Here is a 15101-nt window from a genome sequence, read left to right as displayed (position 1 = left end):
ATAAAGATGAAAAAGTTACAATTTTATTATTGTGATATGATAAATTTAGTTCCTGTACGATCGATGGAGCCGGAGATTCTACGTTGTGACATTGTTTGGCCATTCCTCTCGAAAATGGCGGCCGTGTTGGACGAGGTCGGCAAATCCGCTGAAAAACTCGTGGACGAGGAAAAGAACGAGATCGTCGACGAGAAGGACGAGACCGGCGCGGTCGAGGCTTCGAAGAAGAAGAAGAAGAAGAAAAAGAAGAAGAAGGCCGGTGCGTTAAAATACGATCGTTCGCGCCTTGCACATTCTGCGTTCACGCACAACCGCGTGAATTTCTTTAATTATAGCGTAAAATACGATCTCAAAGTCGCCGGGAGAGATCTACCCGTTTTCGATTGAACTTACTCGCGATGTCTTACTTAATTTCGTATAAAAAATGTGATTCGTTGTGTCGTTAAAAGCGAGTCCATCGTTAGGTATTCATTATGTGCTCCATCATCTTCAGAGTATCAAGTAATTACATGAGAAATTTTATCGCACGTGAAATCGTTGCAGTATTTTCAAAGTTAATGATTTTAGACTCATATTCGATTACAGCTTTGGAATTTCACAAGGTCTACATATATGTAGTTATAGACTATCAGCTGCTAGTAAAAGAAATTGCATTATTGATTAGGAAATATTAATAATGGATATTTTCGTATGCAGGTGCTGGAGAAGCTAGTGCAGATGTTCCTGAAGGGGAAGAGAATAAAGTTAAGGATGATGATGCATCAGCCGAAGGTACCATAAATAGTTTTTACTTCTAACTATGATTATATTAAAATTTAACATTAATAATTAAGATAACATGTATTATGCTAATGGCAATTAATAATATCTGTTTGGTTGAAATTTTTAGGTCCCACAGAGATGACCGAGAACGATGGAGAGAGCGAAGAAGTCAAGAAGAAAAAGAAGAAACGTAAGCCCAGAGGCAAGGGCGGCGTGAAGCAGCAAACGGATCCGCCGACCATTCCAGTATCGGAATTATTCCCGGACGGTAATTTCCCGGTAGGGCAAATAATGGATCATCCACCTGCTGCCGGAATAGACGATAGAATGGCGAAAAATCGCTTCACCAGCGAGGAGGCGCGCGCTCTCGACAGAATGCACAATGATATTTATAATGAAGCTAGACAGGCAGCCGAGGCACATCGACAAACCCGAAAGCATATCATGAAATGGGTATGTAAGTCTGTGCTATCGCAAATGATTAAAATATGATTTAAAGTTGCATTAATATCAAGAATTGCAAAATTAATAATTTTTACAATTTGCGAGTTAAAAAAATATATATACATCTGACGAATTTATTTGCAGGTAAAACCGGGAATGACTATGATAGAGATTTGTAACGAGCTGGAAGAGACTGCTCGGAAATTGATAGGCGAGGACGGTCTCAAAGCTGGATTGGCGTTCCCGACCGGTTGCTCCCGCAATCACTGCGCGGCTCATTATACTCCGAATGCCGGCGATCCAACCGTTTTAGAATATGATGATGTCACAAAGATCGATTTCGGTACGCACATTAACGGGCGTATCATTGATTGTGCGTTCACCTTGACATTTAATCCGAAATACGATAAGTTGATCGAGGCTGTTCGCGACGCTACCAATACCGGTATCAAGGCTGCCGGAATTGATGTGCAATTGTGCGACGTCGGTGCTGTTATCCAGGAAGTAATGGAGTCCTACGAAGTGGAATTAGACGGCAGGACGTATCCGGTATGAAATATACAATATATGCAAACTGTCTCGGTTTCAATTACTTGTGTCCAACTTTAATAGCAGTTATCTCTCTTGGCCGCGATGTTCGTATATAAATACAAAATCATAATTCATCATTTAAACATTTGATGTCGAAAACATTAGAGATTCGTCAGAAATCTCGATTTTCCTTCAAATTCTTTCTCAAAAAGATCCATATTAAAACCGATGAAAAAAATGATCAAGATTTACTTAATAAGTTGAATTTTTTTACAGGTGAAGTCAATTAGAAACTTGAATGGCCACTCTATCGCGCCTTACCGCATACACGCCGGAAAAACGGTACCGATAGTTCGAGGTGGCGAGGCAACCCGAATGGAGGAGAACGAGTTCTACGCGATCGAAACTTTTGGATCTACCGGCAGAGGCGTCGTTCACGATGATATGGAATGCTCGCATTACATGAAGAGCTTCGATGCCGGTTTCGTGCCATTGAGGTTGCAAAGCAGCAAGTCTCTTCTCAATACTATCAACAAGCATTTCGGTGAGTGGTTAAAAAAGAAAATACTCGAACCGCTTAAAAAATAAAGTTGAATTAACGGAATAATCTTTGTTTTTAATTCCATGAATTTTAAGGTACTTTGGCTTTTTGTAAACGTTGGTTGGACCGCGTCGGTTGTACCAAATATCAAATGGCTCTGAAGGATCTCTGTGAGAAAGGTGCCGTGGAGGCATATCCGCCATTGGTCGATGTCAAAGGTTGTTACACCGCTCAGTTCGAGCACACTCTCGTTCTGCGTTCTACGTGTAAAGAAGTGATTTCTCGCGGAGAAGATTATTAATACATCTATAAAGAAATGAACCATCGTTGTGTTTTACATAAATCGGTATTGCATATGTCAAGATGTATTTTAATCTCGATGTAACATTTTTTGTCAAAACATTGTCTCGTTCGATCCGTACGCAGCAATGCGAACGGTAAACGCGTGAATAAGAATATAATCATTGTAACACACGTCAGCGCGTGACATTTTTAAATGTAATTTACGTAATTTTATTTTTCCGATTGTAAAAAAAGCATCGTAGCATAATGGCGCGAGCTTCGACACGAACGATGAAAGCGCAGTGGGCGATTTCTATTTCTTATACATCAAATGTTTCCATATCATGGAATGTATCGCTTGAGAAATATAATTCTATTGCATTTTCTTTTTTTTTAACGTTTCTTTACGAATATACGCTTCGAGAGGAGGATCGGTAATTTGTATTCGACGTAACAATTTTTAAATCTTTATTACTGGTTTCTTACAGTCTTAATCTAAAATAGAAATGACGGGGATGGTGTGTTTAGTATCGAATAAAATATATTTGGAATTCGAGATTTATATCATTGCGATGATCTTATGATCCTGAATATCGTATAATTAAGTTTTTAATGTTAAAAAACGATATAAACGTAGAGAGTAATACATACATATGACAACTGTACAAAAAGAAAACGAAAGTATCCTGCATTTGCGGTTTCTCTATAGCGAATCTCTATACATCAATATATTTCCCTACGCATTTTAAGAGCGCGAATTATGTGTTATAAAATCTTCGTGGATTGATCGGTAAATTAAAGGTGTAACAAATTCATGTCTTATTATTTTATAATCCTAAGAGGCTGCGCACATTTTCGCAAGATTCTTCAAACAAAAGATCACGAGATGTAATAATAGCATTCGATTCAACATTTAAATACGGCTCGCAACAATTGTTATCTTGCTAATGTCATACATTTCTCTCATTATCATATAACGAAGTATAAGAACACATGATCTCGCGGAGAGTCCTGACCTATCCTCTCTTGTTTTCTGGCGGAATTTTTACTTTCACACACATACAGTGGCATTATTTATATATAACTATAATGAGATATAATTTTGTCGTTTAATTCGCATATAAAACATCTTTAGAGTAAGTACGCATGAGATAAAAAGCATTAAGTTTCAGATAAATCTTTCACTATAGCTACATTGACTCATAACGGCAGAAGCTACCGTGACAAATCGAGAAATTTAATGATGAGTCGTGCGATTAGTTGCGCGTATCTTCGAGCGGAATCCTACGTTTAACGTAACTCGAATCAAGGCTCTTCGTGACGTGTCCAAAAAGAATGCAGTAATGCCTCCGTCGATGATCCGAAAGAGAAAATGAGCTTGGAATACAAAATACTTTCTAAATGCCCGAATCGCCGAAGATCGTGGAAGACACCATCGGGACTTCCAAGAGAGGGAAGGGACGAAAAAGCGACCACGTGCATACCATTGCCTCGCGTAAACGGAACGTATCTAGGATACACATGGTTGCAACTGTCCTCGGACATTCGCGGATCCAGAACTCTCGCGCGTATTTCGAGCGATTAATCTTAAACGATACGGAATATTTCGCTTATGTGTAACAAAACAATAAATTTCAATTTTTCTTTATTATGTAAATAAAAGTCCCGGCGATTTTTGGAAAATATATTATCCACACACATTCATCGTTTTAACGCAAATTTTATAAAATATGTCTTAAAGAAACTGAATTTTGAGAAATGAGAAGAAATATTTCGTATCGCTCAAAATCAAAAGATCGAAACAGAGACGAATAAATTCTTCCGCGTTATCTCGCCATCTATCTATCGTTATATTCTGTCTATTGTCAATCTGTGTCCTACTCTATCAAATTGTGTTACTGTCGGTGCTTTCGCGACAAAAATCACCTTTGTTCTCGTAAGAAAAAATACGCTGGTTATTATATATTCGAGTTTACACGTATAATAATTACCGGATTATTTTATTATATACGATAATTACCAATATAATAATCGTATATAATAATATAATAACGCGTTACAGTTTTTGTCGACATCATCCTAATTGGTCATCGAGCTCGGCACATTGAGGTTTACTATTTATTATTGTTGATTGTACATCGAGATTGTACATCTGATACCTTCTTACGAGCCGTCTGCTTGCACGTTACAAGATCCAGGCGGTTTACGAACGACACCGTAATTTACGATGTTTAAATCATAAAGAGATACGTTCTAATCTTCAAGACGCAACATTGTTTGGTCCTTCACGTTGTTCTGGGAATGCTTTTACGGCGGATTGGAACGTGTTCTACGAGACAGATCCACTGATCATCCTCTTCTCGCTCGCAATCGAGCGATCAAATAGATAACGTGTTATCTCTTAACGCTCATTACGCCTTTCAATGCGCCAAATGAGAGACGCCGTAGTAATCCTCGTGCCAACGAAATCTTATCAGATGTTACGCTTATATACATGTTGATTGCGATCGATAAGGCGCCGAGGTATGAAATTACACGAGCCACCCGAGCGAATCGAGATCGATCGTCTTATTCATTCGGGCGCGACCTCTGATCTTCGCTGAGCTCACTGGGACTCGGTGCGAGGCCTCAACTTCGCTCTCGCTGTTACTAGGAGATTGCTCGGCGGTTCCATCGTCGCCTGCGATTGCTCTTGCTGCGAACAGATAATTTGCGAGTCCCATTCACGTCAAGAAAAAAATAGATCGTAGTGTATCGTTATATCACATTTGTATTTGTTATAATTTGGACATCAAAGAGATATCTCGACTTGATAATTCAAAGATTCCAGAAACGAGTTACAAAACGTTAAACGATTGAAGATCGAAAAGATTTTAGAATATCGAGATTCAAAACTTGAATATATGTCGAATTTTCAAAGAGAAAATATAATTAATTTAAAGATTACCTCACACACACGCGGAATTTAAATTCTAAATATTTAAGATGTAACAGTCAAAAATTGAATGAAATTACCTATAATTTTATATATATCAAATTACCGTTAATTGGATGTTTCTTGCTCTTTGCTCAATCGCTCTTTGTAAAGCGGTTCTGGGATCGTCTTTGTAACTTTCTTCTCGAATCCTTTCAGCTTCTCTTCTTGACGCAGCTTCTCTATGTTTCTCCAAAGCACGTTGCAATTCGCTTTTCTGATTCAAGACATTTTTGCCACTGTGGAAGGAAAAAGCGCATATTCACTTTATAATTAATTCTTATTCAAGCATTTTTTTCCCTTCGATTAAAACTTTTGTTGGAATATTTTTAGCAAATAAAAGATAAAACATTTTTATACGTGCAGAAAAAATACAAATAAATATTGCGCGAACGAGAGGATCAAATATAAAGCAGTTGGAATACATTACGGGATTACATTGTTTTTATCGCACGTGAAACAGTCACGTGCGTAGACTGGATATTGCGTGCCAAGATGAAAATCAGCGAGCGTAAACCGCTTAATTTCATCGAAGCGTAAAGAATCGCAGGTGAGTCGAATACGCGTAAATACAGAGTATAAGCGAAATTACGTAAAGTATATTCGATTTTACATCTTTATTAGCCGCGTGATCGATGGAAAATCGGCACAAAAAATATTTTTTGAGGCGACACATACTTTTCTCTCATCGTCTTATATATTTAATAAATAAATAAATAAATATATTATATAATCCCTCAAAGATTTCTGATCACGCTCGAATTCGCATATGATGAAAATGGTTTTATTATGGTTAGCTTTCATCAGGAAGTTTTCCACGCTGGTAATTGACTTTCTATTTTTATGACGGATATTATATTTCTCGCGATATTAAACAATCCTCGTATATTTATGAAGGCACAAAAGCAGGCAAAGAAACAGGTAAAACATTTACTTTCGGGATTATCTTTCGTTCAAAGTTCCTTCTTTGCCGGGGATAAAAAAACTTTTTCTGCCATATTTCAAGACATTCTTTGGAAAATTAATGAGATCGTTAAAGATATTCGACGAAACTTTAAACTGATAATTTTATTAAGTAAAAATTTAATATCAAATTTAATATAAAAAATGTAAAGCAGGAAATTTATAAAATTTCGCGAATATTAAGATCCTGGCAGAAAAGGAACGATACAATATTTATTTCACGAGGTGCTAAATCACATAAATAAGATATTTATCACCGTGAAAAACTTTCTATTATAAAGAGGCGCAATCGCGTATTTTCCTATACGAATTAATTTTTCTAACGAAAAGGAAGAAGAAAAGTTTTGAAGCCATTCGACTTACATTTTCTGATTAAAGAGTAACTCTCTGTGCAGATCCTTATGATTAGTGGAGATAAGGCAAGGGTTATACGGTTTTCTCGGCAAGATTAAGCCGTCTGGTCCCATGTGAGGAGCCGGTGGTGGCGGAGGTGGTGCGCCCAGAACCGGTGCCATTTTTCTATCTGAAAGAAGATCATTAATTTCAAGAATAATCCATTCAAAATCAAAATTCGGATAGTATATCGTATACGATAATTATGGTATTGCTAATTTCTAATAAATCTTCAATCTTCGCATAAGAAATGAAAATGTTCATTCCACACGCACACACACACACACACACACACACATACACACAATCATAGTCTGATTCACTTTGTTAAAAACTCTAAGAAATAAATTCTAGTCATAAAATATAGGTGATGCATTGAACCTTTTTTGATTATAATGGAAATAATGAGTATAGAAAATAATCATCCATTATAAATGGGTACTTGATTTTTCAGCTTTATAATAAAAATTTATTTTGATTATATCACATTATAAAGTTTTAATTAAAGACACTTGCAATAACTGAGGAAAAAATAGGCGGAATTTTAGCGATATTTCGTATTTTATAAATACATAGTTCAAATAAAATATGTAACACTTTTCCGAAATATTTTGTTCTCAACGAGATGATTGGATCGACGATGAACGAATCATGTGTCATCATGCGCACAAACATTTTCAGAATTTGCGAGAATAAATCCTACGATTGATAAGTATTCACCCTCCAACAACGCTGCTCTCGCCCTGACCGAGCTCTGCTCCCACATGGTGGTTGCACGTATCGCGACTGACATGAGACATTTGTCCTCGAGTACACGAGAGACGTATCAAAGAGAAAGAAGTTCTATATATTTTTGTGTAGGGCTTCGTGCATATAGCTGCGCTAATAGGATCTCGGGGAAACACGCGCGAACGAATGGCGCCTCTCGCAAACTCAAGGTGAAATAAATGATGCCATTTCCGTTGCGATCGAACGGGGTCGAGCGTTTTAACCCTCTTTTGTTAGACTTACATTCAAACTGTCTTTAATATCCGCTTGAAACGCAAACAATTAGCGATAACTGTCAATCAATATTCATAATATAATAGATAAATATAGAAAAGTTTGAAGCGACTACAAAAATATTCATCGTTTGTTTCGCGCATTTAAACGATCTACTTCCGTTCCCTTTACGCGAGAAAACGCAATGTTTTCAGATAAAAATCATTTCGAAATCGCAACTTTACGCCAAGGCGCACTACGAGAACTCGCGAGATGACGTACTGTCGTTCTACATCGCGATTTTCTCTGTGAGCATTTATTGTTAGATTCGCTCCTTGTATCAGCAACAGTCCGAGTCCTATCGACAGCTCGATGCATTTGTCGTTCGTATATATTTGCTCTTATGGTATAGTTTATTCAAGATACCATAGTTCTAATAGATCGATACACACAGTGTTAAGTTATGCCAGTTTACCAAGATAACGCTGTAAAGTCATCAATTAAATCAAAAAATAAAAATGACATATCTCGGTCGACATTTATCGATCTTATTTGATCGAATCTTGGTTGATAGAAATTAGTATAACATTAATTATAATAATAAAATTATATAATATTATGAGATATTGATAAGTAATATGACATTAATTGCTGTGTAACAGAGTAGGAGTATATATTGTAATTAAACATATAGTAATTAATTAGATCAAGTAATTCATCGGAGAATCGTGATTTGGTTAAAAAATTCTCGCAAAAATGCAGACGCAAAATATTCCATATTTTTCGCGATATTCGTATTACAGGAAATCGAGTAAATTTATTTCGAGCCACCCTATGAAGCGTTCGATCGAGGCGAGAAACCAGGTCGCGAAAGTAAGCCGATGTTTCGTTCGCGTGCATCGTGCGGGCTGCATACGCGATTTTATGGAAATCGGATGATAAGGGGCCATTTAAAGAAGCGGGCGGAAAGGAAGTCACCGTACTGAATTAAATGAACTTCAATCCTTAAAAATTCAGAAAATAAGTTCGTTCTCAATTTCGTTATTGAGTTGACATGAAATTTCAACAGCATTAAAAAAATGTCAGTTACCAAAATATTATTTTCGTTTATTGAAAAAAATTACAATGATTTTATGAATTGGACAACATCCGTTAGCCGTTCGTTTACCGGTGCATCTATTTTATTTATTCGCAGAGTCATTGACTTGCCATCTCGCAGTGCATTGATCCGAATTTTTAAAGGCGCGAGATAGCGCGGATAGCGCATACATATATACATGGCAACAAGACTACAGATAAGTATGCAGCATCAAGATAAGGATAATACAAATGTATCAAAATGTAATTATTAATAATGACAGAAATATAGATATATTTTATCTGTCTCTTTTGAAAGTGTTAAAAAATACTCAAGCGATAAGAATTATTAAACTTTATCAATCCAAGTTTCATACAGCTGTAATTATCGCGTTACACAGATACTTATGTTTGTAATAATAAATAGCAATTTTATTCAAAATTATTTTTGTAAGATTTGCTTTAAAAATACCTTAATAGTAATTCGCTTTAAAAATGTTTCAATAATAATTAAATTCTTTAAAAGTATCAAACCTTTTTAAAAAATTATATGATCATTCGTTGGTCTTTATTTAACTAACAAAAAAAAAAATGGATTATTACTAAATATCACGTGCTATATCTACGTACGAATCAATAATGCAAATTAGTCTTTTTATGTTACGATATTTCAATTTTACTGAAATGTAGCGTATTTCGTCGAACAGCGCTGAATTAAATACATCGAAGCATTATGCAGAAAGATGACGCCGTACAATGACAATCGGATGTCTGTTACGCGATCATCTGCTTATGCGTCACGCGTCGTCAGCCTGTCGAATGTCACTGATCCCGATCCGATTTAAATACGAGAAATTGCATACTTAAAGTTAATAAATTTTGATAAACCATCAAATCTACAAAAAATTTTATGTTAATTTGTAATGATCGAAAATACATCGATGCATTTGTGAAGGCTTGCAATTATTGCAAATAATTTTCGCTTTTACTTTTCCTCTGTGATAATCAAATGATAAGAATCAAAATAATTATGCTTACGTTTTCGCTGCATAAATTTTTAAACAATTAAAATAATATTTTTATATATTATTGATCTTTTTTATATATATATTTAATAATATATTAATATATAAATTAAAGTCTAATTTATTGTTTATTCAAATGTATAATTGAAATTAATTGAGTTTAATATTATCCCGCGTCTTTTATCAAATATAAATTTTAACAAATCCTGAAGAAATCTCGTGTTGGGAACTTGAAAATATATTCGAGGTCGTGACGTTTGCTATACGTGCGAATCTTATAGAACGTTCTTTTGTTATCATTCATATGCAAAGCTGAAAAGAAACTGATAATGCAAAGTCGAGCAAAGTGCATGCAGGTAACAGGATAACAGGATTATAAAAGAGCGCGCGTATCGTGTTTGTCATCTTGCTGCACTTCGACAGAGAGACGATTGAATTTCGATCAGCTCAATAGCTCGTAGTATACACGATGACATAATTTTCCTGCTATTACTACACACGCGATTACGTTTTAATTTGACGTTTCGCAATTGCAAATTTGACGTGCTACAATGGCAAATTGATAAGATGTCAGATAAGATGCTTACTAACATAAGAGATGCGTCTTATCAAAAATCTGTTAATTTGCGCAATCTTTTTAAACAATCGTATAATCGACATTTCTCGGAATTAACTTGTTAGTTTTATAGAATCTCAAAATAAGATACAAAAAAATCAAAGGATCTGTGAGACAGATCCTGATAAATTTTATAGAAAAATTCAAAACCTTGTATATAATTAAAATTATCAAACTTTCCGTTTATTTTCATCAAATTTATCGATAATTACAAATTGAGAAACAATTTTATCGTTAAAGATAGAGAAATATCTGAGAAGGCAATCGAAAAATATAATTTTGCAAATAAATTATATCATTTCAACAAAGTTTCATTTGACAGATTCCGGAAAGAACATCTGTGCTTCGTCATTCGACGATCCAATGTTTGCAACGGACACTTTCGACAATGCATCCGCGTAATCTTCCGATGTGGGCGGTCTTATCATCGCGAGGGAACCGTATCGGATACGGATTGTTGGATTTTACGAGAGAAAAGTAAATTTTGCGCGCGGGACCTTCGACGAGGCGCGTGTTTTATAATGATGTGAAACGATATAGCCGTTACTGCCGAGACGTAAAGATATACGTACGGGCGTGTTCGAAATAATAACGAGCCTTGCGAGATCCGAATTGAAAGTATAGCAATTGCAAAGTATCCTTTAACGACACTTTCTTCGATCTCTCGATAAGGAAAAACTCCCAACTCTCACTTTCGATCTCACTAACGGCACACATCTTAACGTTCAATAAGATCCGTCAAACATTTACAAAGTTGTGAAAACTATATAAAATATCTTATCTGTCTATAAACTTTGATTTTGTTAACAAATTCTTCCAACGCATAGTCGATCTTCCTCTTAAGAAGAATTTCTTTCCCGCTATTCTTACAATTCTTTTAATATTCGATAGAATAATTAAATGTTTGACGATTAAACATCGCATTAAGGTTTTCAAAACAGTTCCGTTATTTATTTAATTACCTGGCAAAACTGAGATCGAGATGAAAACTTCATGACGAAACTTCATGAAGAATAACGCACGAGTATTGAATAAAGAGAACGCGAAATGATAAAATCATTAGGCCAGTTTTTTCTGTACAATTAATTTTTTTTTCGCGGATTTCACGAAAGGACTCTAAATTCGAGCGAAACGAGCGGCGGTCAAACTCGTAATAATCAAGACCATAATCGTGGTTACGGTATAATCGTTAATTATTCATCGACAATTAAAATCTAATTACAAAATTATCCGCGTATCGCATATTGTAGCAGTAATTAGAATTATTCGTAAAGCCTGCTAAAGAAAAATGATTAGACTCTCGTGGGTAACGCGAACGTGTTTACGCTTTCGATCTTTTCATACGTTACTGCCGATCGCGGATTAAATTAAACATGACATAATAATCTAATAATCCGCGACGCGATACAAACTCAAGGTATTCTGTATTTTATTTTCTTCCTTCTTCCTGCTTTCACCGCCGATCTTACCTAACTTTATCATCGCTACAAGCAATTGATAATCGTGTTAAACGGAAGATAAAACTATAATATTCGAAATATCGTCCACAAAACAATCAACATTATAAAATTGTCATAATAATCGTCCAAAAAATACTAGGTGAATAAAAATAGAGAAAAATAATATAATGAAAAGAATGCCTTATCTAAAATGTTAGTTATAAATATTTATTATAAAATAAACAATGGAAAAAAAAATTTCTTTATACAATATTATTTTTTCCCTGAATAATATTTGAAACATGATGGAACACCATTCGTACAAATTTAATGAAATATTTAAATTGAATTAGTTTCCTTCGACTCTTATTAAATTCGAAAATTGCACATCTTAATGACTGACAATGATTCTTATAATTTGATTAAATAAAATATAATATTTTATTATTTATTTAAATGTTGAAATGGTTAATTAAAGAGAAATTTTATTTTTAACGATTTGTTGCTTAAGAAGATTATCGTTCTCTCAAAAAAAAAAAAAAAAAAAAAAAAAAAAAAAAAAAAAAAAAAAAAAAAAAAAAAACCATCGTGCCTCTTCAAAAAGACAATCTACTCCAAATTAATGGAGTTCAATATTATACGGATCATGCATGAGTGATAAGAAAATTATACAGAGCGAGGGGGATCATTTTAACTTCCGAAATGCATCAAAGGATTAATCTTCTGAGAGAGAAAAAGAGGAAAGGGAGAAGGAACGCCGATAGAACGTCCTGTTCGGAGAGATATGCGGATGACGCGGTGGATCTCGAATTAACGAGTCGTTTGCGCGCAGAGGCGAGGCGGGACGAAGGCGGAATGAAATGTGCGTAAGCTGGCCCGGAACGTAATTTTCAGGCAGATGTACGGCTACGAAAGGGAGATCATTGCACCGGCAAGGAGCAGCTGAAGTAGCGTGAGAAAATGCGGCCGGATCGTCAATCGTTGCAGGCGCACACGCTCGTTCGTACACTCGTACTCGGAATGATAGTGACCGAAGGGCAAAGTCAGGGCCGTCGCAACCTTGCCGAAGACGAATTATGTCACGATTACGGGAAAAAAAGCACTCTTTCCTTTTTCGACCCTTCCAAGAGCCACGCGACCGGAATCCACAACCCACCATTATCCAAGAAAATTCGCATGCTATATATAAGACGAGTTATTGAAATCCCTACTCTAAATAATCTTAAGAATTTAGAAAGCATCCTTATGCAAATATCCATAAAATATCATGCCACAGATGACCCAAGAAAGAAATTTGAGAATCGCCATTAAATTATTTGTCTACGAGATCTTATATCTTTCGATATGTCATTTATATTATAAATTTCTTTAACCTGATTTGAAATGATATTTTTAATAAATGTTTTGTATCTTCTGACATTTAATTTATAACCCTTATGTATCACATAATATACTGTTTATAGGATAGTCTTGATATAGACAGACTATGGTTAATGTAAAATAGCTGTGCTTTTATTAAAATATAATTAACCTAGCGCAATTATATAGATTCATACGAGTCATGTAAGCGCTGTATAAAAATCAATCGATACGAGGTGCGTTTGATTAACGAGAGGAAACCTGTTAGCTGTAAATTAACCTGAATTGTAAAAAGATCGGAGCCATAAATTTCCAACAAATGCGAAATGTGTCGAACATTAGAATTCCACTTAAATGATAATATAAAGTTATTAGGAATGCCACAACGTTTTCACCATAGATAAAAAACCACGCATTCTTCTATGACAATCCATATGTTTAAGATTCAATCTAGAGATGATAGAGAAGTTTCATGAAATATATATATATAAAATTTACAGAGCTATAACATCGACCTAGCAATTAAAAATGTTAAATTATAATTTTTAATAATATTTGAGTAATAAAAAATCAAATTAATAAACAAAATTTAAAAATGATACTTTATATTACTTACAATTAACATTTCCCATCTGAAGAATTATAATTATATAGAGATACTAATTTTATATATTTAAAAAAACCCGAATCAAATAATTAACGCTAAATTAGATTTATTTTTAATATAAGAATCCTTATTAATAAGAATTAAAGAGGCTTGTCAAAGCTATCGTACAGTCCTGAACTGTTTCACACAGCACACACACACACACACACACAAACCGGCGACTCTTCTATATACAATGGAATTTCGTCAATGAAACTAAAGGCACCGCCAAGTGTATCGAATGAATCTAATCTCGTCATCGTTGATTGCGTCTCTTACGAAGGAATGAATAAGGAAGAAAAAAAAAAACAAACGAGAAAGAAAGAATGTTATATTAAATGACTCACCGTTTGTCAAACCGTCGACGTCGTCCGAGTCGTACTTGAGACCGTTAGTAATCACCTGAAATATACATAGACTCGTTTAACGTCAAACATTACGATTACAGTTATCGAATCGCATTCCTCTTCCCTATAGTTGCTACGATTCACTCAATCAATTTAATATAACTTTGAGATAATTTCGCCAAAGGAGAAAATTTCCTTTCTCTCTCCTCTGTTTGTATTATTAAAATATTTATATTATATTTGTATGTCGCGCGTTTGATTATATATTATAATCATTCAATGTGTTCGGCTTCGCGTGATGTGATGTTCATCCACGTGATCGTTCCTCTCGAGGCGGTCAATAAAACGATTACGTTCTCCGCTTTCGCATCTACTTCCCCCGAGGGCGAAGAAGAATCGAAAGTAGTGTTCGCGTGCGGCTTCCTGTCACCGTCATCGGTGATTTCACTGAAAGATATCACTCTTATTCAGCCATACGCTAACCACAAGTTCATTCATTTGCAATTGCGATCGAGACTCCTGATTTTTTACGAAATCGCCGTCCGTTTCCACGGACTCGTGTAAAATCGGATAAAACGCCGGTTTCCGATTACTAAGACATGACGATGGGTAATTGCAGCGGTTTTCCATCCGGCATGGAAGCTGCGCTTGCCGCTAGTCCACTATATAATCGTTAAGAATATATAAACATGACGAAAATCATATATTACCCATGGGAAAC

The 15101-nt window shown here is 35.2% G+C and overlaps 2 protein-coding genes across 2 annotated transcripts in view; one reads left to right on the top strand and one right to left on the bottom strand.

Moving 5' to 3' along the window:
• The first annotated feature begins 55 nt into the window (after positions 1 to 55).
• On the top strand, positions 56 to 3111 carry Und (methionyl aminopeptidase und). Its single transcript, XM_070298132.1, has 6 exons — positions 56 to 259; positions 697 to 771; positions 890 to 1215; positions 1351 to 1755; positions 2014 to 2281; positions 2374 to 3111. The coding sequence occupies exons 1-6, from the start codon at positions 64 to 66 to the stop codon at positions 2577 to 2579; spliced, it is 1476 nt and encodes a 491-aa protein (XP_070154233.1). The 5' UTR covers positions 56 to 63; the 3' UTR covers positions 2580 to 3111.
• The window catches only part of LOC138934421 (uncharacterized), a 35980-nt gene continuing 23893 nt past the window's right edge, over positions 3015 to 15101 (bottom strand). The window contains exons 3-6 of the mRNA XM_070298133.1: positions 14381 to 14435; positions 6861 to 7020; positions 5602 to 5773; positions 3015 to 5255 (exon numbers count right to left, since the gene is read on the bottom strand). Of these exons, the coding sequence (XP_070154234.1) occupies positions 5166 to 5255; positions 5602 to 5773; positions 6861 to 7020; positions 14381 to 14435 (477 nt within the window). The 3' untranslated portion in view covers positions 3015 to 5165. The remainder of the gene's footprint in view (positions 5256 to 5601; positions 5774 to 6860; positions 7021 to 14380; positions 14436 to 15101) is intronic.

This window comes from Polyergus mexicanus, unplaced genomic scaffold (genome assembly GCF_030449975.1).
Source record: "Polyergus mexicanus isolate NDT 795.1 unplaced genomic scaffold, iyPolMexi1.0 SCAF_6, whole genome shotgun sequence".
Lineage (NCBI taxonomy): Eukaryota > Metazoa > Arthropoda > Insecta > Hymenoptera > Formicidae > Polyergus > Polyergus mexicanus.
Note: the sequence above shows the minus strand (reverse complement) of the source record. Positions and strands in the feature narration are given on the sequence as shown.

What these genes read in the sequence shown, in the direction of transcription:
- Und (XM_070298132.1), top strand. Translation starts at nt 64, where the DNA reads ATGGAGCCGGAGATTCTACGTTGTGACATTGTTTGGCCATTCCTCTCG. An exon ending in GAAAAAGAAGAAGAAGGCCG is followed by an intron (nt 260 to 696) that starts GTGCGTTAAAAT and finishes TTTCGTATGCAG; the next exon opens with GTGCTGGAGAAGCTAGTGCA. An exon ending in TACTATCAACAAGCATTTCG is followed by an intron (nt 2,282 to 2,373) that starts GTGAGTGGTTAA and finishes ATGAATTTTAAG; the next exon opens with GTACTTTGGCTTTTTGTAAA.